This window comes from Triticum urartu, chromosome 7A, assembly GCF_056163025.1.
Source record: "Triticum urartu cultivar PI428250 chromosome 7A, HENAU_Tu73, whole genome shotgun sequence".
NCBI classification, from domain to species: Eukaryota; Viridiplantae; Streptophyta; class Magnoliopsida; order Poales; family Poaceae; genus Triticum; species Triticum urartu.
The window spans coordinates 250,855,247-250,880,876 of NC_141879.1; the positions used below are offsets into that span (position 1 = coordinate 250,855,247).

Below are 25,630 nucleotides of genomic sequence, written 5' to 3' on the forward strand. Positions count from 1 at the left end.
TGAGTCTTATCTATTGATGAGAGCACATATATCATGCCAATATTCATCCATATCCATATTCATGAGTCGTTCTCCATATGGTGTGATCAACACAATGTCACTTTTTTCTCCTTCCTTCTTTTTCTATGGTTTCTAATTTTTGGACCCCGATAAGTACCACACGTGTGGCACAAAGCAACTTGAACCAAACACCCCCATCACCACATATCGCGCCACGTCACCGCACGCATGCAAAAATTACGAAACTGATGATGCCAGCGGGAATCTTTTGGATTTTCAGTTTTTAAAGTGTTTTATCTCTTAAATTAAAAATCTGATTAAAAACCGTTTTCACCATTAAATTCGCCGCGATGAGATCTAAGAAACTAGATCCCATATTGATATGGTTTGACGACTTATTTTGTTGGGTTAAAAGTTGCCATGTCTATTGTATCGAAGTTGCCATGATATGTTTCAACTACTTTTCTCTTCTATGTTTAAAATAAATTTTGACATGTTATAAAAAAGGATTAAGAAACTAAACTTATCATGGTGAATTACTAAAATTTGTCATGATCTATGAAATACTTTTGACATGGTTCGTAATTAAAAAGAAATCCGTCGCCAATTACTTAAAAATACATGGTCAATGACTCAAATTTGGCATGAACCATAAACTAAAATTGCCATGGTGAATTATTTAAATTTGTCACGATACATGCACTAAACTTGCCATGGTTCATACAAAAAATAATAATTACCATGGTGAAAATACAAAAATTGCCATGACCTGTAAACTAAAATTGCCATGATCTATAAACTAAATTTGCCATGATGAATTACTAAAAATTGCCATGATCCATGAAGTAAATTTGTTGTGGTAATTACCATAAATTGCCATGGTCAATTAGAAAAGTAATTGAAATGCAATGGTTGCTTTAACTAGAAAAAAGATAGTACATATCATGGCAACTTTTGGCCCTCAGAATAAGTCGTTGAAACATAATAACATGTGATCTAGTTTTGAAGATCTCGCCGATATGGATTTAATGATGAAAACGGATTTTTAATCAGATTTTTTATTTAGGTGATAAAACATTTTTAAGTTTAAAAAAATCAAAAAGATTTCATTGATGTCATCTGTTTGACGTGGCAAAATGGATAAGAATGGAGGCGTTTGAGCCATGTTGCTTTGTGCCACACATGGGGCACTTATCATTTCAGAATTTTTAATCTTTTTCCCATTGCACATTGCATGCCCATGCAATCCTGTAAAATTTTCTAGCTCCTTCTGGTATTCATCAAATCAAACAGGGACCCTAAAAATGTACAGTTTTTGCATTCTAAGCAGGACATCAACTCCAACGCGCTTCATCAGCAAAAAAGAGCAGTCACAACAGAAAGCAGAGACATGTAAACCTCAATGTCAGCAAGAGACCTCAGCTCAGGAATAACAACACCAAATCATGTACAACAATTGTGACCTGCTGCTGCTTCTGTAACAGCAGCCTTAACACAACTGTACACAATAGACAGACAATGCACGGCTGCTACACAACCGGAGAAATAGTGAGGTTATATCTGACTGATTCGGACTCATCCGTCTCCTCTACTACCACAGGTACAAATGATGCACCATGCACAAGCGACATTACATGAAATAATTAATGGTACACGAAATCTGGTGTCAGCCATCAAGGCACCGGATCCCTCTGCGCACCTGGTGGAGCCGTCGGCATTGGGAAGTTGAACGAACAATAGGTTCCGCCAAACTGGGGAGCCTCCACATATGGACTCTAGCACAACAGAAGAAAATGAATTCTCAGTGTCTTGTGTGGAAGGAAGGAAAAAGAGGTCAGGTAAGAGTTTGAACTGTCGCCCAGGTTAGTTTGAAAAGTCAAAACAAGAAACAACTCTGGCCCAAGTCTAACACAACTCCACTGAGTCAAAATGATAATGTATTTACAATGGGAGAAAGGAACAGCTGTTTTCAGGAATTTCACAGGAGATGAAAATTTAGGGGCAACTACCTGGGTAAGAGGAGGGTTAGGAATGGGATTGAATGATGGCTCCCGTTTTGGTGACGAATCAGGGGAGCTACCGGTATTGTCATCCATGTTATCTATATTCTTCATGTGCGACCCTTCCCCCTCACCACTGTTGAGCTTAACACCCTATTATGGAGAAGAAATAAAGCTCATTAACTGAAATGTTACGACATTACCAACACGTGAATTAAACAAATGAACGAGCAATACCTGGAAAATTTTCCCTAAAGTTTTCAGTCCTTTGGCACGAAGACGCAGGTCATCCTTCCTGGCCAAGGGGTCCTGAAGCACCTGGTATCGACACAATGTTACAAATCACTGCTAATCAGCTTTTAAGTGCTGAAGAATACAAGGCACATAACATGCATGAAAAGGTTGCAGGTAAGCTGGGACAGACCATCTGGCAGACATGTGATATGGTGGCTTCTATGTCAGCAACATTAAGCTTCCACAAGGAATCAACCATAACTTTTTTGTGGTTCTGCATGTACACTTCAAGTTCTTCCTCTGTGGTCTGGCCCTCAGCACCCATCTGCTTCTTCAAGTCTTCTTGCAGCTGCATAAGAGCTATTGCACCTGCAATACCGCAAGATAACCGAGTTTTATCACCAACATGATACAAGCATGAACACTCACAGCCCAAAGAAGCACTGTATCACATATGCAATCGAGGTAAACCATATCAAAACAAGCTCACAAAATATTGATGAGACACTTTTACCTGCTGCAGCTGTTACTTGGGATTTGATAAAATGGCCTTTGTCTCTGAACCATTCTGCTACAAACGGAACCCCCAAATATATTGCCTTCTTTCCAAGTTCTTTTGCAGCTTGTCTTGAATATACATAGCCAATAGTGTTCAGCATAACAAGTCCATATGCTGCAGGACAACGGCAACAGGACAAAAAGAGGGAGGAACTTCAGATTACAGATATCAAGGGGCCATCCAACAGAGCATACAGGAGAATACAAACAGAAAAATGTATTAAAGCAAAAGCATTAGACAGTTAAGAAAAGGTTCGGTAAACACATTCTAGTCTACCTATAGCATTGTCATGTACTTCAGGAAGAGAAGAGCAAATTAGGACTATGGAGTACTCCTACAGACCAGGTTAGATCTTCCGTGCATCCTTTGCTTCAGACAAGACGTCAACAACGATGTAATTCATTAAATATTATTTTTAGTTAGCAGATAAGAGGGACTATAAAATTGATTGTCTTTAGTTAAGCCAAATGCGAAGCAGCTGTTACCCCTGCCAACTTACCCCGTCGAAAAAACAGTAACTGCTTTTTCCAGACAATTCTAAGAATGTCATCACCTATACTATGCTCATGAACACATCAAATAAGATAATCACACACTGAACCATCGAAATTGCAGCTCCTTCAAACGCATCAACTGTCGGCTAAATTCTTACAGCAATAGGCAGGACAACCAAGGGAAAAGGATCCAGAGTTCAAGGAGGAAGGGTGCAAACCTGCATCACTAAGTCTGGACACCTCGGCCTCAGCAAGCCGAACGAATTCCTCTTTATTTCCTTGAACATAAAGGTGCAGACGGTTTTTAAGTATCTCTGCAAGTTTCTCCTCTCTTTCTTTTTGAACAGCCTGCAGTTGTAGTTTACCATTCAGCAGATTAGTGGTCGAAAGAGTATAAAATGCAATGAAAATGGATGGAAATCTGATCAACAACCAAACTAATGGTCATGGAGTCGTTGCATATTAGTAAATGATCATAGAATTTATCTATACTAAACCTGCATTTTGTCTTGCAACTTTTTTGTGTCGATCTGTTCATCTTCGTCAAAATTATCAAGTGAAGCCATTGACGCCATTGCCAATTGACCAATATAATCCTCAAAAAGCTCACTACCGAATAGCATCGCGAAAATTGCTGCTGGATCAATTATTCCATCCCTGTAGAATGTTGACAAGCAAGTTAATTAGAATATGATTATCATAAGATTATTTACAATATGATGTGAAACTTTTTTTTTTCCAAAAATTGCATCTTTTGGATTGAAGAAAACTAGTTGCCTCTTAGTCCTTTACAAAAGCCCCGACTAACAGTACTCATGCTGCTTTGCCATAAGTGTCAAGTCCACAGCCCTAAAGTTTCGAGTAGGTTTCAAAACCTCTAGATAATTTGTCAATGGAAATCAAACATACGTTGAGATGCCAGATTTCCCATGTGCATCATAAGCTTGGCGCTGAGCGGGGTCACTAAGCACTTGGTATGCCTCCCCTAGTTCCTGCAATCATAATTTCTCTGTGTAAACAGCAGTCTTATACTAAAGAAAAATTAGGCACACATCATAAAATTCTTTCTCATGAAGTCAATAGAATCAATTCTCATTTTAAAATCACCATGAGAAATACATAATACGAACTACAGCAGCTATGGAGTAACAATGTTCAACAGATTAATTAATTAAATAACAAGTTTTTCTATAACAATGTACTTACAGCTAAGTAGTACGTACTGAGAACAGTTCTTTAAAATACATCAAAAAAATCATGTGGCATCTGATTAGCATAACATCAGTCTCACAGTTATTTATGAACATAAGGTTACATTTTTTTTCCTGCTTGCAGGCTCAGACCAGTTTGCTTCTTGAAATGGTTAATCTGCCTATTTAGGTTCAAACGCCCTAGCTAGATTTTCCTGAAGAATATAGCAATACTAGTAAAAGCATCAAACCTCCATGACTGCATCAGAATCTGAACTAGAATAAATATATGGGTAGGTGCAAAGTTCGTATTGATGAGTGCAGCTTCAGTTGCTCACAGTGTATGATTTCCTTAAAAGTGAGGAACCTACTCCAGCAGCCGCCCAAGGAGACGAGCCGCACGTACAATAACTAGCACCCAACTCTTTCATGCATGTTTCTAACCAAAAAAACTCTTTCATGCATGAGAACATATAACTAACTGATGAAAGCCATAAAGGTTCATTACTGAAGAGTGTGAGCAATATCCTGAGCTACATTACCATGTTTTGTTGTTAAGCAGTTCACAATTTCACATGGTTGGGCCAGTTGAAGCTTGGCAGAAGCTTCTTTCGCATCGACCCAAGACAATATGCAGGGTTGAAGGTGCGAAAGCATTTTTCGGTGAGCTGGCGCGGCTTCTGATTTCTCAAATTGCATAATGTGAAATCACACGTATATTTGTGAAATCTGCTACTTTTAGAGTAGCAACAAACAAATATAGTTTGACGGATGGCAATTCACACTCGACTGGCCAGTGGTCGGCAATGTTCTTTTAAAAAGAAGAAAAAACAGGTCTCAACTCTCAAAGCAACATGTTACAAGATGGTACATAAGGTTCACTATTTGCTCATAGGGTAGTATAGAGCAGCTATGACACAAAAATTACTGATTCGTTAAATATTTATGCCAAGAAGTAAATCAGAAGTGCTATTTAACATTGTTTGTTGCAATTGTTTATTTTAATTGTCTCCTTAACTCGATGAATGTGTCCTCGAGACAAGCACTTAAAAGAGTCGTTGATCAGCAAAGAAGGCAAAACACCATTGGCACCAACAGAATAGTCAAACAAGGACATCCTCCTTCAAGACTCGTCTGGAGGCTGTTGGCATTATCCAAAGTTTTTTGCGTTTTGGCACCAACATGTAAGCCTATAATCGGGTTGAATCGAGGATTCTACGCTATCGGATGAGTGTCCTGGTTGCTTGGCACAGCAGCTCAGATGTGAGCTGAGCGAAAGGTGGGCAGATTGTGGTAAAGGAGCAAAGGCAAAACACCTTACCTGGAACTTCCCTGCGGCCTGGGGGTCATTAGGGTTCTTGTCTGGGTGGACCTGCCTCGCCTGCAACACCACCACCAGCAGCAGCAGAAGGAATCAGATACTAGAAAAAAAAAACGCAGCAAAGCAAGAAGGAGCGAGGAGGAGCGGGAGAGCTACCTTGATGTAATACGCCTTCTTGATCTCCGACTCGCTGGCTGTGGGGATCACGCCGAGCACGTCGTAGTAGCCCGTCTCCTTCACCATGGCCGGCGACTCTCCCCGAGCTTCGATCTGCCCCCCTCCTCCTCTTCCCGATTCGGTTGCCGGCGGTGGACGGATCCACCAACTGGCCGACTGCTCGCTCGAGGGGGGGACGGGGTGCCTCGGACGGCGACGGCGACGGCGGGGGCGCGGGCGGCGGCGGTGGGACGCCGGGCGTGGGGGGAGAGGACGGAGGAGCTGGCTGGTGGTCGACTGGTCGGGCTTTAGGATTTCGGCCACCTGCAAAGCGCGTGGTGTCGGACAGAACTTGTTACTTTGCTGGGAATCTACCGCGATTCCACGTCCAGCAGCCAAGATGGATTTGGGTCTGGTCAGGTCAGTGGGTTGCTGCAGTCTGACTCGGAGTCGTCGACCGTATCAACAACAACCTCGGCCTAAATCACCCCGGAAAAGTCTGCCACATGATGTCAAACAAACTGTACACCTTATTGTCTATTGTGAGGATCGTTGATTTTCCCCCCTTGATCTTCCAATCAGTTTTTTTTTTCTGGAGACTTTGCCTTGTATTTTTTTTAGTATCAGTACAGACACAAACGCTCATATACACGCGCATACACTCACCCCTATGAACGCACACACGCACACCCTACCCCTATGAGCACCTCCGAAAGACTAAGCCGGCACATCATCTTGAGATTTACAAAGTCACCGTAGGCACCTCGTCGTCGACGGAAACGTCTCCTCCCACTGAAAGCGCATCGCCGGAAATCCTGAAATAATGCGAGCACCAGGATTTGAACCCTAGTGGGTTGGGGATACCACTGTCCACCTAACCATCTCAACCACAGGTTGATTCGCAGGCTTTGCCTCATATTGATATTCAGTAATGTCAAACAAAGTGACTTGATCTTACTTTGGAGGTCCGCAAAGCTGCATATCAGCGACGGAGCCGCGTCAAGCTTGGGTGAGAAGGTGATTCGTCATTCTTTTCTGTTGGGGAACGTAGTAATTTTAAAAAAATTCCTACGCACACGCAAGATCATGGTGATGCATAGCAACGAGAGGGGAGAGTGTGATCTACGTACCCTTGTAGACCGACAGCGGAAGCGTTAGCACAACGCGGTTGATGTAGTCGTACGTCTTCACGGCCCGACCGATCAAGCACCGAAATTACGGCACCTCCGAGTTTTAGCACACGTTCAGCTCGATGACGATCCCCGGACTCCGATCCAGCAAAGTGTCGGGGAAGAGTTCCGTCAGTACGACGGCGTGGTGACGATCTTGATGTTCTACCGTCGCAGGGCTTCGCCTAAGCACCGCTACAATATTATCGAGGATTATGGTGGAAGGGGGCACCGCACACGGCTAAGAATATGATCACGTGGATCAACTTGTGTCTAGAGGTGCCCCCTTACCCCCGTATATAAAGGAGCAAGGGAGGAGGAGGCTGGCCCTAGGAGGGGGCGCGCCAAGTGTGGAGTCCTACTAGGACTCCCTAGTCCTAGTAGGATTCCACCTCCCATATGGAATAGGAAAAGAGGAAGGGAAAAGGAGAAGGAAGGAAGGGGGCGCCCCCCTTCCCTAGTCCAATTCGGACCATACCAAGGGGAGGGGTGCGGCCACCCTTGAGGCCCTTTTTCTTCTTTCCCGTATGGCCCAATAAGGCCCAATACGTATTCCCGTAACTCTCCGGTACTCCAAAAAATACCCGAATCACTCGGAACCTTTTCGATGTCCGAATATAGTCGTCCAATATATCGATCTTTACGTCTCGACCATTTCGAGACTCCTCGTCATGCCCCCGATCTCATCCGGGACTCCGAACTCCTTCGGTACATCAAAACTCATAAACTCATAATGTAACTGTCATTGAAACCTTAAGCGTGCGGACCCTACGGGTTCGAGAACAATGTAGACATGACCGAGACACGTCTCCAGTCAATAACCAATAGCGGAACTTGGATGCTCATATTGGCTCCCACATATTCTACGAAGATCTTTATCGGTCAGACCGCATAACAACATACGTTGTTCCCTTTGTCATCGGTATGTTACTTGCCCGAGATTCGATCGTCGGTATCTTAATACCTAGTTCAATCTCGTTACCGGCAAATCTCTTTACTCGTTCCGTAATACATCATCTCACAACTAACTCATTAGTTGCAATGCTTGCAAGGCTTATGTGATGTGCATTACCGAGAGGGCCCAGAGATACCTCTCCGACAATCGGAGTGACAAATCCTAATCTCGAAATACGCCAACCCAACATGTATCTTTAGAGACACCTGTAGAGCTCCTTTATAGTCACCCAGTTACGTTGTGACGTTTGGTAGCACACAAAGTGTTCCTCCGGCAAACGGGAGTTGCATAATCTCATAGTCATAGGAACATGTACAAGTCATGAAGAAAGCAATAGCAACATACTAAACGATCGGGTGCTAAGCTAATGGAATGGGTCATGTCAATCACATCATTCTCCTAATGATGTGATCCCGTTAATCAAATAACAACTCGTCTGTTTATGGTTAGGAAACATAACCATCTTCGATTAACGAGCTAGTCAAGTAGAGGCATACTAGTGACACTTTGTTTGTCTATGTATTCACACAAGTATTATATTTCCGGTTAATACAATTCTAGCATGAATAATAAACATTTATCATGATATAAGGAAATAAATAATAACTTTATTATTGCCTCTAGGGCATATTTCCTTCAGTCTCCCACTTTTACTAGAGTCAATAATCTAGTTCACATCGCCATGTGATTTAACAGCAATAGTTCACATCACCATGTGATTAACACCCATAGTTCACATCGATATGTGATCAACACCCAAAGGGTTTACTAGAGTCAGTAATCTAGTTCACATCGCTATGTTATTAACACCCAAAGAGTACTAAGGTGTGATCATGTTTTGCTTGTGAGATAATTTTAGTCAACAGGTCTGTCACATTCAGATCCGTAAGTATTTTGCGAATTTCTATGTCAACAATGCTCTGCATGGAGCTACTCTAGCTTATTGCTCTCACTTTCAATATGTATCTAGATCGAGACTTAGAGTCATCCAGATCTGTGTCAAAACTTGCATCGACGTAACTTTTTACGACGAACCTTTTTGTCACCTCCATAATTGAGAAATATTTCCTTATTCTACTAAGGATAATTTTGACCGCTGTCCAGTGATCTACTCTTAGATCACTATTGTACTCCCTTGCTTAACACAGTGTAGGGTATACAATAGATCTGGTACACAGCATGGCATACTTTATAGAACCTATGGCTGAGGCATGGGGAATGACTTTCATTCTATTTCTATCTCCTGCCGTGGTCGGGCTTTGAGTCTTACTCAATTTCACACCTTGCAACACAGGCAAGAACTCTTTCTTTGACTGTTCCATTTCAAACACTCCTTTATGCTTTGCAGAATAATTCTACATTATTTCCGATCAACAATATGTCATACACATATACTTATCAGAAATGATGTAGTGCTCCCACTCACTTTCTTGTAAATACAGGCTTCACCGCAAGTCTGTATAAAACTATATGCTTTGATCAACTTATCAAAGCGTATATTCCAACTCCGAGATGCTTGCACCAGTCCATAGATGGATCGTTGGAGCTTGCATATTTTGTTAACACCTTTAGGATTGACAAAACCTTCTGGTTACATCATATACAACTCTTTTTTAAGAAATACATTAAGGAATGCAGTTTTGTTTATCCATTTGCTAGATTTCATAAAATGCGGCAATTGCTAACATGATTCGGACAGACTTAAGCATAGATACGAGTGAGAAACTCTCATCGTAGTCAACACCTTGAACTTGTCGAAAACCTTTTGCGACAATTCTAGCTTTGTAGATAGTAACACTACTATCAGCGTCCGTCTTCCTCTTGAAGATCCATTTATTTTCTATGGCTTGCCGATCATCGGGCAAATCCATCAAAGTCCATACTTTGTTCTCATACATGGATCATATCTCAGATTTTATGGCCTCAAACCATTTCGCGGAATCTGGGCTCATCATCGCTTCCTCATAGTTCGCAAGTTCGTCATGGTCTAGTAACATGACTTCCAGAACAGGATTACTGTACCACTCTGGTGCAGATCTCACTCTGGTTTACCTACGAGATTCGGTAGTAACTTGATCTGAAGTTACATGATCATCATCATTAGCTTCCTCACTAATTGGTGTAGTAGTCACAGGAACAAATTTCTGTGATGAACTACTTTCCAACAAGGGAGCAGGTACAGTTACCTCATCAAGTTCTACTTTCCTCCCACTCACTTCTTTCGAGAGAAACTCCTTCTCTAGAAAAACTCCGAATTTAGCAACAAAAGTCTTGCCTTCGAATTTGTGATAGAAGGTGTACCCAACAGTCTTCTTTGGGTATCCTATGAAGACATATTTCTCCGATTTGGGTTTGAGCTTATCAGGATGAAACTTTTTCATATAAGCATCACAATCCCAAACTTTAAGAAACGATAACTTTGGTTTCTTGCCAAACCACAGTTCAGATTGTGTCGTCTCAACGGACTTAGATGGTGCCCTTTTAAACGTGAATGCAGCTGTCTTTAATGCATAACCCCAAAACGATAGTGGTAGATCGATAAGAGACATCATAGATCGCACCATATCTAATAAAGTACGGTTATAATGTTCGGACACACCATTATGCTGTGGTGTTCTAGGTGGCGTGAGTAGTAAAACTCGTAACTCAAATATTTTACCTCTGCGATCATATCATAGAAACTTTTATTTTCTTGTTACGATGATTCTCCACTTCACTCTGAAATTCTTTGAACTTTTCAAATATTTCAGACTTGTGTTTCATTAAGTAGATATACCCATATCTGCTCAAATCATCTGTGAAGGTCAGAAAATAATGATACCCGCCGCGAGCCTTAACACTCATCGGATCTCATACATCAGTATGTATTATTTCCAGTAAGTCAGTTGCTCGCTCCATAGTTCCGGAGAACGGCGTTTTAGTCATCTTGCCCATGAGGCATGGTTCACAAGCATCAACTGATTCATAATCAAGTGATTCCAAAAACCCATTAGCATGGAGTTTCTTCATGCGCTTTACACCAACATGACCTAAACGGCAGTGCCACAAATAAGTTGCACTATCATTATTAACTTTGCATCTTTTGGTTTCAATATTATGATTATGTGTATCACTACGATCGAGATCCAACGCACTATTTTCATTGGGTGTGTAACCATATAAGGTTTTATTCATGTAAACAGAACAACAATTTATTCTCTTACTTAAATGAATAGCCGTATTACAATAAACATGATCAAATCATATTCATGCTCAACGCAAACACCAAATAACACTTATTCAGGTTCAACACTAATCCCGAAAGTATAGGGAGTGTGCGATGATGATCATATCAATCTTGGAACCACTTCCAACACACATCGTCATTTCACCCTTAACTAGTCTCTGTTTATTCTACAACTCCCGTTTCGAGTTACTAATCTTAGCAACTGAACTAGTATCAAATACTGAGGGGTTGCTATAAACACTAGTAAAGTACACATCAATAACATGTATATCAAATATACCTATGTTCACTTTGCCATCCTTCTTATCTGCCAATCACTTGTGGTAGTTCCGCTTCCAGTGACCAGTCCCTTTGCAGTAGAAACACTTATCTCAGGCTTAGGACCAGACTTGGGCTTTTTCACTTGAGCAGCAACTTGCTTGCTGTTCTTCTTGAAGTTCCCCTTCTTCCCTCTGCCCTTTTCTTGAAACTAGTGGTCTTGTTTACCATCAACACTTGATGTTTTTCTCGATTTCTACCTTCGTCAATTTCCGCATTACGAAGAGCTTGGGAATCGTTTCCGTTATCCCTTGCATATCATAGTTCATCACGAAGTTCTACTAACTTGGTGATGGTGACTAGAGAATTCTGTCAATCACTATCTTATCTGGAAGATTAACTCCCACTTGATTCAAGCGATTGTAGTACTCAGACAATCTGAGCACATGCTCACTAGTTGAGCGATTCTCCTCCATCTTTTAGCTATAGAACTTGTTGGAGACTTCATATCTCTCAACTCGGGTATTTGCTTGAAATATTAACTTCAACTCCTGGAACATCTCATATGCTCCATGACGTTCAAAACGTCTTTGAAGTCCCGATTCTAAGCCATTAAGCATGGTGCACTAAACTATCAAGAAGTCATCATATTGAGCTAGCCAAACGTTCATAACGTCTGCATCTGCTCCTGCAATAGGTCCGTCACCTAGCGGTGCATCAAGGACATAATTCTTCTGTGCAGCAATGAGGATAAACCTCAGATCACGGATCCAATCCGCATCATTGCTACTAACATCTTTCAACACAATTTTCTCTAGGAACATATCAAAATAAACACAGGGAAGCAACAACGTGAGCTATTGATCTACAACATAATTTGCAAAATACAGCAGGACTAAGTTCATGATAAATTTAAGTTCAATTAATCATATTACTTAAGAACTCCCACTTAGATAGACATCCCTCTAATCCTCTAAGTGATTACGTGATCCAAATCAACTAAACCATGTCCGATCATCACGTGAGATGGAGTAGTTTCATTGGTGAACATCGCTATGTTGATCATATCTGCTATATGATTCACGCTCGACCTTTCGGTCTCCGTGTTCCGAGGCCATATCTGTATATGCTTGGCTCGTCAAGTATAACCTGAGTATTCTGCGTGTGCAACTGTTTTGCACCCGTTGTATTTGAACGTAGATCCTATCACACCCGATCATCACGTGGTGTCTCAGCACGAAGAACTTTCACAACGGTGCATACTCAGGGTGAACACTTCTTGATAATTAGTGAGAGATCATCTTATAATGCTACCGTCAATCAAAGCAAGATAAGATGCATAAAAGATAAACATCACATGCAATCAATATAAGTGATATGATATGGCCACCATCATCTTGTGCTTGTGATCTCCATCTTCGAAGCACCGTCATGATCACCATCGTCACCGGCGCGACACCTTGATCTCCATCGTAGCATCGTTGTCGTCTCGCCAATCTTATGCTTCCACGACCATCGCTACCGCTTAGTGATAAAGTAAAGCATTACAGCGCGATTGCATTGCATACAATAAAGCGACAACCATATGGCTCCTGCCAGTTGCCGATAACTCGGTTACAAAACATGATCATCTCATACAATAAAATTTAGCATCATGTCTTGACCATATCACATCACAACATGCCCTGCAAAAACAAGTTAGATGTCCTCTACTTTGTTGTTGCAAGTTTTATGTGGCTGCTACGGGCTTAAGCAAGAACCAATCTTACCTATGCATCAAAACCACAATGATAGTTTGTCAAGTTGGTGCTATTTTAACCTTCGCAAGGACCGGGCGTAGCCACACTCGGTTCAACTAAAGTTGGAGAAACTGTCACCCGCTAGCCACCTTTGTGCAAAGCACGTCGGGAGAACCGGTCTCGCGTAAGCGTACGCGTAATGTCGGTCCGAGCCGCTTCGTCCAACAATACCGCCGAACCAAAGTATGACATGCTGGTAAGCAGTATGACTTATATCGCCCATAACTCACTTGTGTTCTACTCGTGCACAATATCAATGCATAAAACCTAGGCTCAGATGCCACTGTTGGGGAACGCAGTAATTTCAAAAAAATTCCTACGCACACGCAAGATCATGGTGATGCATAGCAATGAGAGGGGAGAGTGTGATCTACGTACCCTTGTAGACCGACAGCGGAAGCCTTAGCACAACGCGGTTGATGTAGTCGTACGTCTTCACGGCCTGACCGATCAAGCACCGAAACTACGACACCTCCGAGTTTTAGCACACGTTCAGCTCGATGACGATCCCCGGACTCCGATCCAGCATAGTGTCGGGGAAGAGTTCCGTCAGCACGGCGTGGTGACGATCTTGATGTTCTACCGTCGCAGGGCTTCGCCTAAGCACCGCTACAATATTATCGAGGATTATGGTGGAAGGGGGCACCGCACACGGCTAAGAATATGATCACGTGGATCAACTTGTGTCTAGAGGTGCCCCCTTGCCCCCGTATATAAAGGAGCAAGGGAGGAGGAGGCTGGCCCTAGGAGGGGGCACGCCAAGTGTGGAGTCCTACTAGGACTCCCTAGTCCTAGTAGGATTCCACCTCCCATATGGAATAGGAAAAGAGGAAGGGAAAAGGAGAAGGAAGGAAGGGGGCGCCCCCCTTCCCTAGTCCAATTCGGACCAGACCAAGGGGAGGGGTGCGGCCACCCTTGAGGCCCTTTTTCTTCTTTCCCGTATGGCCCAATAAGGCCCAATACGTATTCCCGTAACTCTCCGGTACTCCAAAAAATACCCGAATCACTCGGAACCTTTCCGATGTCCGAATATAGTCGTCCAATATATCGATCTTTACGTCTCGACCATTTCGAGACTCCTCGTCATGCCCCCGATCTCATCCGGGACTCCGAACTCCTTCGGTACATCAAAACTCATAAACTCATAATGTAACTGTCATTGAAACCTTAAGCGTGCGGACCCTACGGGTTCGAGAACAATGTAGACATGACCGAGACACGTCTCCAGTCAATAACCAATAGCGGAACTTGGATGCTCATATTGGCTCCCACATATTCTACGAAGATCTTTATCGGTCAGACCGCATAACAACATACGTTGTTCCCTTTGTCATCGGTATGTTACTTGCCCGAGATTCGATCGTCGGTATCTTAATACCTAGTTCAATCTCGTTACCGGCAAATCTCTTTACTCGTTCCGTAATACATCATCTCACAACTAACTCATTAGTTGCAATGCTTGCAAGGCTTATGTGATGTGCATTACCGAGAGGGCCCAGAGATACCTCTCCGACAATCGGAGTGACAAATCCTAATCTCGAAATACGCCAACCCAACATGTATCTTTAGAGACACCTGTAGAGCTCCTTTATAGTCACCCAGTTACGTTGTGACGTTTGGTAGCACACAAAGTGTTCCTCCGGCAAACGGGAGTTGCATAATCTCATAGTCATAGGAACATGTACAAGTCATGAAGAAAGCAATAGCAACATACTAAACGATCGGGTGCTAAGCTAATGGAATGGGTCATGTCAATCACATCATTCTCCTAATGATGTGATCCCGTTAATCAAATAACAACTCGTTTGTTTATGGTTAGGAAACATAACCATCTTCGATTAACGAGCTAGTCAAGTAGAGGCATACTAGTGACACTTTGTTTGTCTATGTATTCACACAAGTATTATGTTTCCGGTTAATACAATTCTAGCATGAATAATAAACATTTATCATGATATAAGGAAATAAATAATAACTTTATTATTGCCTCTAGGGCATATTTCCTTCATTTTCTTCGATGGATATTGTGGTGGTGCCGGAGGCAGGTGACGAGCGTTGGTGTCAAGCTCAGAGATGTTCTACTATCTTTTCAGTTTTGTCATGCCGGTCTTTACGTGACTTGTACTTTGTTTTTTATGATATGAATGAGACATGTATTACCATGCAAAAAAACAAAGTCTGACATCAGCGCTGAAGAAAATCGGTTTAGGACATCGTTTTGATCATCTATGCAAATTCCTTTTGCCAACTATACACAACATCCCATAGTTAGAGAGCTGTGTAAAATAGAGCTCTCACATTCACCGGGAGGTTTTCCGACGTTAGATCTGTTTTACCACACGATTTGGACCGTCCGATCTCAACCCTGAGCGACCTCGGCCGTTGGATAGTTTGTGGATCGCCATAAAACCGTTGGATATTTTTATAGATGGCAAAGGTGGGTAATTCGGTGGTTTGGGCGGGGGTAGTCCTGTCATTCTACATCTTCAGATATAAGGGCAGCAGCGCCTATGGTAGAACCCTAGCCGCCTCCCGATTCCTGCACGCGTGCGCGATGCCTCTCGTTGCCGCCGCCATCCTCCGTTCTTTCCCGCGCTCTACCTCTGCCCCGCGCCGCCACCCCCCTCCATTCCCTTCCCATCCGTCGCCCTGAGCGCCATCTTCTTCTTTATGTAGCGGCTGGCGTAGCTCCGCGCCTCCTCCACCCCTAGCTCGTTGTCTCCATCCAAGACATAGAGGAGGAATAGGGAGCTCCTCCGCGGCTTCGCCGCTCATGCCGTCGATATGGGAACCTGGGCTAGCCTCCCCCCCTTGGATTTCAGTCTCTGCCACACCTTGCTCCCACCTCCTATTACTCCCCGCTGCCATCCTCTTGCGTTGCGCTACCGGCCGACATTCCACGTCAGCCAAGCTGCACGATATCCATCCTTGGTACGAGCTGCGTCGCCTCCGCCCTGGGTCCCTACACGTCACACTAGTAAACATAAGCATGCATCGTCAAGATTAAGTTGCATGGCCTAGTCGGAGGATGGGAGCCGAGGCCCTCCTCCCCTCCGCCCCACCACCCTCCGAGCCTCACCGGAGGCAGCCTACTCTAGCTCCTCACACCTACATCAAGAGAGTAAATTGCTCAAAGCCACCACATTTGTGGCTAGAGTACTCCAAAACCACCGCTTTTGTCAAAAATCACACAAAAAACATCGACTCCGCGGCAAGTGAGTAACAAATCGCGCTAATTCAAAACTGAGACGCGTCTAACAGCGGAACTGATGGATTGGCCCCACATGTCAGGCTGATTTGGCATGCCTAGCTGGATAATATGCTGAGGTGGAAGGTGACCCCACCTGTCAGCCGCCCATATCCTTTAAATTGTTTTTATTTTTGTTATTCCTCCTCCTTTTCTTCTATCTCTCCCTCTCTGAAAAGGTTCTTGCTCTCGCTCCACCATGGCCACTGGTAGGCAGAGCCCCTCGAGAAGCCCCGCCGCTGCTGCCGGGAAGCCCCGTGATACGTCTCCAATGTATCTATAATTTTTGATTGCTCCATGCTATATTATCTACTGTTTTGGGCAATATTGGGCTTTATCATACACTTTTATATCATTTTTTGGGACTAACCTATTAACCCAGAGCCCAGTGCCAGTTTCTGTTTTTACCCTGTTTTAGGGTTTTGAAGAAAAGGAAAATCAAACGGAGTCCAATTGACCTAAAACTTCACGGAACTCATTTTTGGAAGGAAAGAAGCCCAGAAGACTTGGAGTGCACGTCAGGGGACCTTCGAGGAGGCCACGAGGTATGGGTGCGCGCCCACCCCCTGGGCGCGCTCTCCACCCTCGTGCCCCCCCTGACGTACTTCTTCCGCCTATATATCTCCATATACCCTAAAAACATCGGGGAACACAATAGATCGGGAGTTCCGCCGCCAGAAGCCTCCGTAGCCACCGAAAGCCAATCTAGACCCATTCCGGCACCCTGCCGGAGGGGGAAATCCCTCTCCAGTGGCCATCTTCATCATCCCGGTGCTCTCCATGATGAGGAGGGGGTAGTTCTCCCTCGGGGCTGAGGGTATGCACCAGTAGCTATGTGTTTGATCTCTCTCTCTCTCTCTCTCTCTGTCTCTCTCTCTCTCTCTCGTGTTCTTGAGGTGATACGATCTTGATGTATCGCGAGCTTTGCTATTATATTTGGATCCTATGATATCTTCTCCCCCCTCTACTCTCTTGTAATGGATTGAATTTCCCCTTTGAAGCTATCTTATCGGATTGCGTCTTTAAAGATTTGAGAACACTTGATGTATGTTTTGTCGTGCGTATCTGTGGTGACAATGGGATACCACGTGATTCACTTGATGTATGTTTTGGTGATCAACTTGCGGGTTCCGCCCATGAACCTATGCATAGGGGTTGGCACACGTTTTTGTCGTGATTCTCCGGTAGGAACTTTGGGGCACTCTTTGAGGTTCTTTGTGTTGGTTGAATAGATGAATCTAAGATTGTGTGATGCATATCGTATAATCATACCCACGGATACTTGAAGTGACATTGGAGTATCTAGGTGACATTAGGGTTTTGGTTGATTTGTGTCTTAAGGTGTTATTCTAGTACGAACTCTAGGGCTGTTTGTGACACTTATAGGAATAGCCCAACGGATTGATTGGAAAGAATAACTTTGAGGTGGTTTCGTACCCTACCATAGTCTCTTCGTTTGTTCTCCGCTATTAGTGACTTTGGAGTGACTCTTTGTTGCATGTTGAGGGATAGTTATGTGATCCAACTATGCTATTCTTGTTGAGGGAACTTACACTAGCGAAAGTATGAACCCTAGGCCTTGTTTCCTATCATTGTAATACCGTTTATGCTCACTTTTATCATTAGTTACCTTGCTGTTTTTATATTTTCAGATTACAAAAACCTATATCTACCATCCATATTGCACTTGTATCACCATCTCTTCGCCGAACTAGTGCACCTGTACAATTTACCATTGTATTGGGTGTGTTGGGGACACAAGAGACTCTTTGTTATTTGGTTGCAGGGTTGCTTGAGAGAGACCATCTTCATCCTACGCCTCCTACGGATTGATAAACCTTAGGTCATCCACTTGAGGGAAATTTGCTACTGTCCTACAAACCTCTGCACTTGGAGGCCCAACAACGTCTACAAGAAGAAGGTTGTGTAGTAGACATCAAGCTCTTTTCTGGCGCCGTTGCTGGGGAGGTTAGCGCTTGAAGGTATATCTTTAGATCTTGCAATCGAGTCTTTTAGTTTCTTGTTTTATCACTAGTTTAGATTATAAAAGAAAACTATAAAAAAAGGGAATTGAGTTTGTCTCATACGCTTCACCTTTTTAATATCTTTCGTGAGTATGATGGAAAGGAAAATTGTGCCAAAGTGTTAGAAGAAGAATGCATTAAAATGTTTGGCACTAAATATTTGAATGATGAGCATGATTGCAATGTTGTTAGTATGAATTCCTTGAATATCCATGATGCTAATGATATGCAAAGCCACAAGCTTGGGGAAGCTATGTTTGGTGAAGATGATATTTTTTGTCCCCCAAGTTTTGATGAGCAAATTTATTATGATGAAAGCATGCCTCCTATCTATGATGATTATTGTGATGACACGTCTGCTTTAAAGAATAATGATAACCATGAAACTTGTCATCTTGATCTTAATTTTCAATCACATGATAGTTATTTTGTTGAGTTTGCTCCCACTATTATCCATGAGAAGAATTTTGCTTATGTGGAGAGTAGTAAATTTTGCATGCTTGTAGATCATGAAAAGAATGCTTTAGGTGCTGGTTATATTGTTGAATTCATTCATGATGCTACTGAAAATTATTATGAGGGAGGAACTTATGCTTGTAGGAATTGCAATAATACCAAGTTTCCTCTCTATGTGCTTAAAGTTTTGAAGTTATGCTTGTTTTACCTTCCTATGCAAGTTGATTCTTGTTCCCATAAGTTGTTTGCTCACCAAATCCCTATGCATAGGAAGTATGTTAAACTTAAATGTGCTAGTCATATTCTTCATGATGCTCTCTTTATGTTTCAATTCTTATCTTTTATGTGAGCATCGTTGAAATCATCATGCCTAGCTAGGGGCGTTAAACGATAGCGTTTATTGGGAGGAAACCCAATTTTATTTTAGTTCCTTGCTTTTTGTTCCTCTTTAGTAATAAATAATTCATCTAGCCTCTGTTTAGATGTGGTTTTATACTTTTAATTAGTGTTTGTGCCAAGTAGAACCTTTGGGAAGACTTGGGGAAAGTCTTGTTGATCTTGCTGTAAAAAACAGAAACTTTAGCGCTCACGAGAATTGCTGCCATTTTTATTTGGAGAGTGCTATTTAGTTAATTATTTTTTAAGATGATTAATATATAAATTCCTCAGGTCCAGCAATTTATTTGATAATTTTATGAGCTCCAGAAGTACATGTTTGATACAGATTACTACAGACTGTTTTGTTTTTGACAGATTCTGTTTTTCATGTGTTGTTTACTTATTTTGATGAATCTATGGCTAGTAAAAGAGTTTATAAACCATAGAGAATTTGGAATACAGTAGGTTTAACACCAATATAAATAAAGAATGAGTTCATTACAGTACCTTTCATGGTCTCCCTATTGGTTGCTCGACGTAGGGTCCAAGTCTCCTGGATCTTGTTCGGTGAGAAAATCACGTTCCCTAAGGTTTCATTCTGTTTGGACTCCGTTTGATATTCCTTTTCTTCGAAACCCTAGAATAGGCAAAAAAACAACAATTCTGGGCTGGGCCTCCGGTTAATAGGTTAGTCCCAAAAATAATATAAAAGTGGATGTTAAAGCCCAATAATGTCCAAAACAGTAGATAATATAGCATGGAGTAATAAAAAATTATAGATATGTTGGAGACGTATCAAGCATCCCCAAGCTTAATTCCTGCTCGTCCTCGAGTAGGTAAATGATAAAAACAGAATTTTTGATGTGGAATGATACTAGGCATAATATCAATGTAATTCTTCTTAATTGTGGCATGAATATTCAGATCCGAAAGATTCAAGATAAAAGTTTAATATTAACATAGAAATAATAATACTTCAAGCAGACTAACCAAGCAATTATGTCTTCTTAAAATAACATGGCCAAAGAAAGTTATCCCTACAAAGTCATATAGTCTGGCTATGCTCCATCTTCACCACACAAAGTATTCAAATCATGCACAACCCCGATGACAAGCCAAGCAATTGTTTCATACTTTTAATGTTCTCAAACTTTTTCAATCTTCACGCAATACATGAGCGTGAGCCATGGACATAGCACTATAGGTGGAATAGAATGGTGGTTGTGGAGAAGACAAAAAGGTGGAAGATAGTCTCACATCAACTAGGCGTATCAATGGGCTATGGCGATGCCCATCAATAGATATCAATGTGAGTGAGTAGGGATTGTCATGCAACGGATGCACTAGAGCTATAAATGTATGAAAGCTCAACAAAAGAAACTAAGTGGGTGTGCATCCAACTCGCTTGCTCATGAAGACCTAGGGCATTTTGAGTAAGCCCATCATTGGAATATACAAGCCAAGTTCTATAATGAAAGATTCCCACTAGTATATGAAAGTGACAACATAGGAGACTCTCTATCATGAAGATCATGGTGCTACTTTGAAGCACAAGTGTGGTAAAAGGATAGTAGCATTGTCCCTTCTCTCTTTTTCTCTCATTTTTTGGGCCTTTTCTCTCTTTTTTATGGCCTATTTTTTTCGTCCGGAGTCTCATCCCGACTTATGGGGAAATCATAGTCTCCATCATCCTTTCCTCACTGGGACAATGCTCTAATAATGATGATCATCACACTTTTATTTACTTACAACTCCAGAATTACAACTCGATACTTAGAACAAAATATGACTCTATGTGAATGCCTCCGGCGGTGTACCGGGATATGCAATGACTCATGAGTGACTTCTATGAAAGAATTATGAACGGTGGCTTTGCCACAAATACGATGTCAACTACATGATCATGCAAAGCAATATGACAATGATGGAGCGTGTCATGATAAACGGAACGGTGGAAAGTTGCATGGCAATATATCTCGAAATGGCTATGGAAATGCCATGATAGGTAGGCATGGTGGCTGTTTTGAGGAAGGTATATGATGGGTGTATGATACCGCCGAAAGGTGCGTGGTATTAGAGAGGCTAGCAATGGTGGAAGGGTGAGAGTGCGTATAATCCATGGACTCAACATTAGTCATAAAGAACTCATATACTTATTGCAAAAATCTACAAATTATCAAAGCAAAGTATTACGCGCATGCTCCTAGGGGGATAGATTGGTAGAAAAAGACCATCGCTCGTCCCCGACCGCCACTCATAAGGAAGACAATCAATAAATAAATCATGCTCCGACTTCTTAACATAATGGTTCACCATACGTGCATGCTACGGGAATCGCAAACTTCAACACAAGAATTTTTCAAATTCACAATTACTCAACTAGCACGACTCTAATATCACCATCTCCATATCTCAAAACAATTATCAAGTTTCAAACTTCTCATAGTATGCAACACACTCATAAGAAAATTTTATTAATCTTGAATACCTAGCATATTAGGATTATTTAAGCAAATTACCATGCTATTTAAGACTCTCAAAATAATCTAAATGAAGCATGAGAGATCAATAGTTTCTATAAAATAAATCCACCACCGTGCTCTGAAAGATATAAGTGAAGTACTAGAGCAAAACTATATAACTCAAAAGATATAAGTGAAGCACATAGAGTATTCTAATAATTTCCGAATCATGTGTCTCTCTCTCAAAAGGTGTGTACAGAAAATATGATTATGGTAAACTAACAAATAAATACTCAAATCATACAAGACGCTCCAAGAAAAACACATATCATGTGGTGAATAAAAATATAGCTCCAAGTAAAGTTACCGATAGAAGTAGACGAAAGAGGGGATGCCTTCCGGGGCATCCCCAAGCTTTGGCTTTTAGGTGTCCTTATATTATCTTGGGGGTTCCATGGGCATCCCCAATCTTAGGCTTTTTCCACTCCTTGTTCCATAATCCATCAAATCTTTACCCAAAACTTGAAAACTTCACAACACAAAACTTAAAGAAGAAAATCTCGTGAGCTCCATTAGCGAAAGAAAACAAAAGACCACTTCAAGATACTGTAATGAACTCATTATTTATTTATATTGGTGTTAAACCTACTGTATTCCAACTTCTCTATGATTTATAAACTATTTTACTATCCATAGATTCATCAAAATAAGCAAACAACACACGAAAAACAGAATCTGTCAAAAACAGAATAGTCTGTAGTAATCTGTAGCTAGCGCAAGATCTGGAAACCAAAAATTCTAAAATAAATTGCTGGACGTGAGGAATTTATCTATTAATCATCTTCAAAAAGAATTAACTAAATAGCACTTTCCAAATAAAAATGGTAGCAGTTCTTGTGACCGCTAAAGTTTCTTTTTTTTACAGCAAGATTAACAAGACTTTCCCCAAGTCTTCCCAACGGTTCTACTTGGTACAAACACTAATTAATCACAAAAAACACAACCAAAACAGAGGCCAGATAAATTATTTATTACTAAACATGAGCAAAAAGCAAGGAATAAAAAGAAAATTGGGTTGCCTCCCAACAAGCGCTATCGTTTAACGCGCCTAGCTAGGCATAAAAGCAAGGATAGATCTAGGTGTTGCCATCTTTGGTAGGTAATTCTTCAATGAGGCATATTCCATCCTTAGGAATTTCTTTATTTTTATTGATTATCAAACTTTTAGGCATAAGATCGAAAAATTCATTTGTAACAAATGGTTCCTTGATGATAGCAAAAAGATTGGGATAAATACTTATAGATTTGAGATCCGCAGTTTCCTTACTAGAGGATTCACCCTTATTTTTAGGAACATACATAAGCTTGGCAATTTTAGTAGGAGGACTTGGAGTATTCTTTATGGAAGAAAAAGTGGTTCCCAAGTTGGTAATAATACCCTCAAGTTTATCGATTCTAGTGGAATCCTGATTTATTTTCTCATTAACTATAGGTTCCTTTTCTTTAATATTTTTCAAAGTGACTCCTACTTTAGATCCATATTGAGTGATTCGGTTGTGGATCTTTTTATCCAAATTTTCAATTAACTCTACAGTAGCAACCTTATTTTCAATAATTTCAAGTCTTTGCATTACATGCTCCAAAGTTAACATAGTTCCATTAACCAAAAGAGGTGGTGAGCCAAACAAATCTAACATATCATTATAAGAATCAAAAGTATGGCTACCCAAGAAGTTCCCTCCGGTAATGGTATCAAGGATATATCTGTACCAAGGAGTAGCACCTACATAAAAACTGCGAAGAAGAACAAAAGTAGATTGCTTCCTGGTAGATCTATTTTGAGCATTGCAAATTCTATACCAAGCGTCTTTTAGATTTTCTCCCTCCCTTTGCTTAAAATTTAGAACTTCATTCTCGGGAGACAGCGGAGAAGATAAGGGACTAGCCATAACGACAAGCAAACGGAAAAGAGAGGGAGGATAGAGAGAGAGGGCGAATAAAACGGCAAGGGTGAAGTGGGGGAGAGGAAAACGAGAGGCAAATGGCAAATAATGTAATGCGGGAGATAAGGGTTTGTGATGGGTACTTGGTATGTTGACTTTTGCGTAGACCTCCCCGGCAACGGCGCCAAAAATCCTTCTTGCTACCTCTTGAGCACTTGCGTTGGTTTTCCCTTGAAGAGGAAAGGGTGGTGCAGCAAAGTAGCATAAGTATTTCCCTCAGTTTTTGAGAACCAAGGTATCAATCCAGTAGGAGGCTACACGCGAGTCCCTCGCACCTACACAAAACAAATAAATCTTCCGCAACCAACATGATAAGGGGTTGTCAATCCCTACACGGCCACTTACGAGAGTGAGATCTGATAGATATGATAAGATAATATTTTTGGTATTTTTATGATAAAGATGCAAAGTAAAATAAAAGGCAATGAAAATAACTAAGTATTGGAAGATTAATATGATGAAGATAGACCCGGGGGCCATAGGTTTCACTAATGGCTTCTCTTGAGAGCATATATATTTTACGGCGGGTGAACAAATTACTGTTGAGCAATTGACAGAATTGAGCATAGTTATGAGAATATCTAGGTATGATCATGTATATAGGCATCACGTCCGAGACAAGTAGACCGACTCCTGCCTGCATCTACTGCTATTACTCCACACATCGACCGCTATCCAACATGCATCTAGAGTATTAAGTTCATAAGAACAGAGTAAAGCCTTAAGCAAGATGACATGATGTAGAGGGATAAATTCATGCAATATGATAAAAAAAACCATCTTGTTATCCTCGATGGCAACAATACAATACGTGCCTTGCTACCCCTACTGTCACTGGGAAAGGACACCGCAAGATTGAACCCAAAGCTAAGCACTTCTCCCATTGTAAGAAAGTTCAATCTAGTAGGCCAAAGCAAACTGATAATTCGAAGAGACTTGCAAAGATAACCAATCATACATAAAAGAATTTAGAGAAGATTCAAATATTGTTCATAGATAAACTTGATCATAAACCCACAATTCATCGGTCTCAACAAACACACCACAAAGGAAGATTACATCGAATAGATCTCCACAAGAGAGGGGGAGAACTTTGTATTGAGATCCAAAAAGAGAGAAGAAGCCATCTAGCTAATAACTATGGACCCGAAGGTCTGAGGTAAACTACTCACACTTCATCAGAAGGGCTATGGTGTTGATGTAGAAGCCCTCCGTGATCGATGCCCCCTCCGGCGGAGCTCCGGAACAGGGCCCAAGATGGGATCTCGTGGATACAGAAAGTTACGGCGGTGGAATTAGGGTTTTGGCTCCGTATCTGATCGTTTGGGGGTACGTAGGTATATATAGGAGGAAGAAGTACGTCGGTGGAGCAACAGGGGGCCCACGAGGGTGGAGGGCGCGCCAGGGGGGTAGGCGTGCCCCCCTACCTCGTGGCCTCCCTGTTGGTTGCTTAACGTAGGGTCCAAGTCTCCTGGATCTTGTTCGGTGAGAAAATCACGTTCCCGAAGGTTTCATTCCGTTTGGACTCCGTTTGATATTCCTTTTCTTCGAAACCCTAAAATAGGCAAAAAAAAGCAATTCTGGGCTGGGCCTCCGGTTAATAGGTTAGTCCCAAAAATAATATAAAAGTGGATAATAAAGACCAATAATGTCCAAAACAGTAGATAATATAGCATGGAGCAATCAAAAATTATAGATA

General features: G+C 41.7%; 1 protein-coding gene across 1 annotated transcript; it reads right to left on the reverse strand.

Moving 5' to 3' along the window:
• Positions 1-1,393: 1,393 nt before the first annotated feature.
• Positions 1,394-6,337, reverse strand: LOC125520588 (chaperone protein dnaJ 10). The gene is made up of 10 exons (XM_048685542.2): positions 5,955-6,337; positions 5,799-5,858; positions 4,197-4,279; positions 3,785-3,944; positions 3,506-3,635; positions 2,749-2,907; positions 2,425-2,603; positions 2,238-2,318; positions 2,010-2,153; positions 1,394-1,775 (listed from the first exon to the last, which is right to left on the reverse strand). The coding sequence occupies exons 1-10, from the start codon at positions 6,039-6,041 to the stop codon at positions 1,674-1,676; spliced, it is 1,185 nt and encodes a 394-aa protein (XP_048541499.1). The 5' UTR covers positions 6,042-6,337; the 3' UTR covers positions 1,394-1,673.
• Positions 6,338-25,630: the final 19,293 nt, after the last annotated feature.

Bases quoted from the DNA above. Each gene is read 5' to 3' on its own strand.
- LOC125520588 (XM_048685542.2), bottom strand. From the start codon at position 6,041: ATGGTGAAGGAGACGGGCTACTACGACGTGCTCGGCGTGATCCCCACA. The intron at 2,908-3,505 runs GTTTGCACCCTT...GTTGTCCTGCAG, and splicing joins GTCCAGACTTAGTGATGCAG to CATATGGACTTGTTATGCTG. The intron at 2,604-2,748 runs GTAAAAGTGTCT...GCGGTATTGCAG, and splicing joins CCAAGTAACAGCTGCAGCAG to GTGCAATAGCTCTTATGCAG.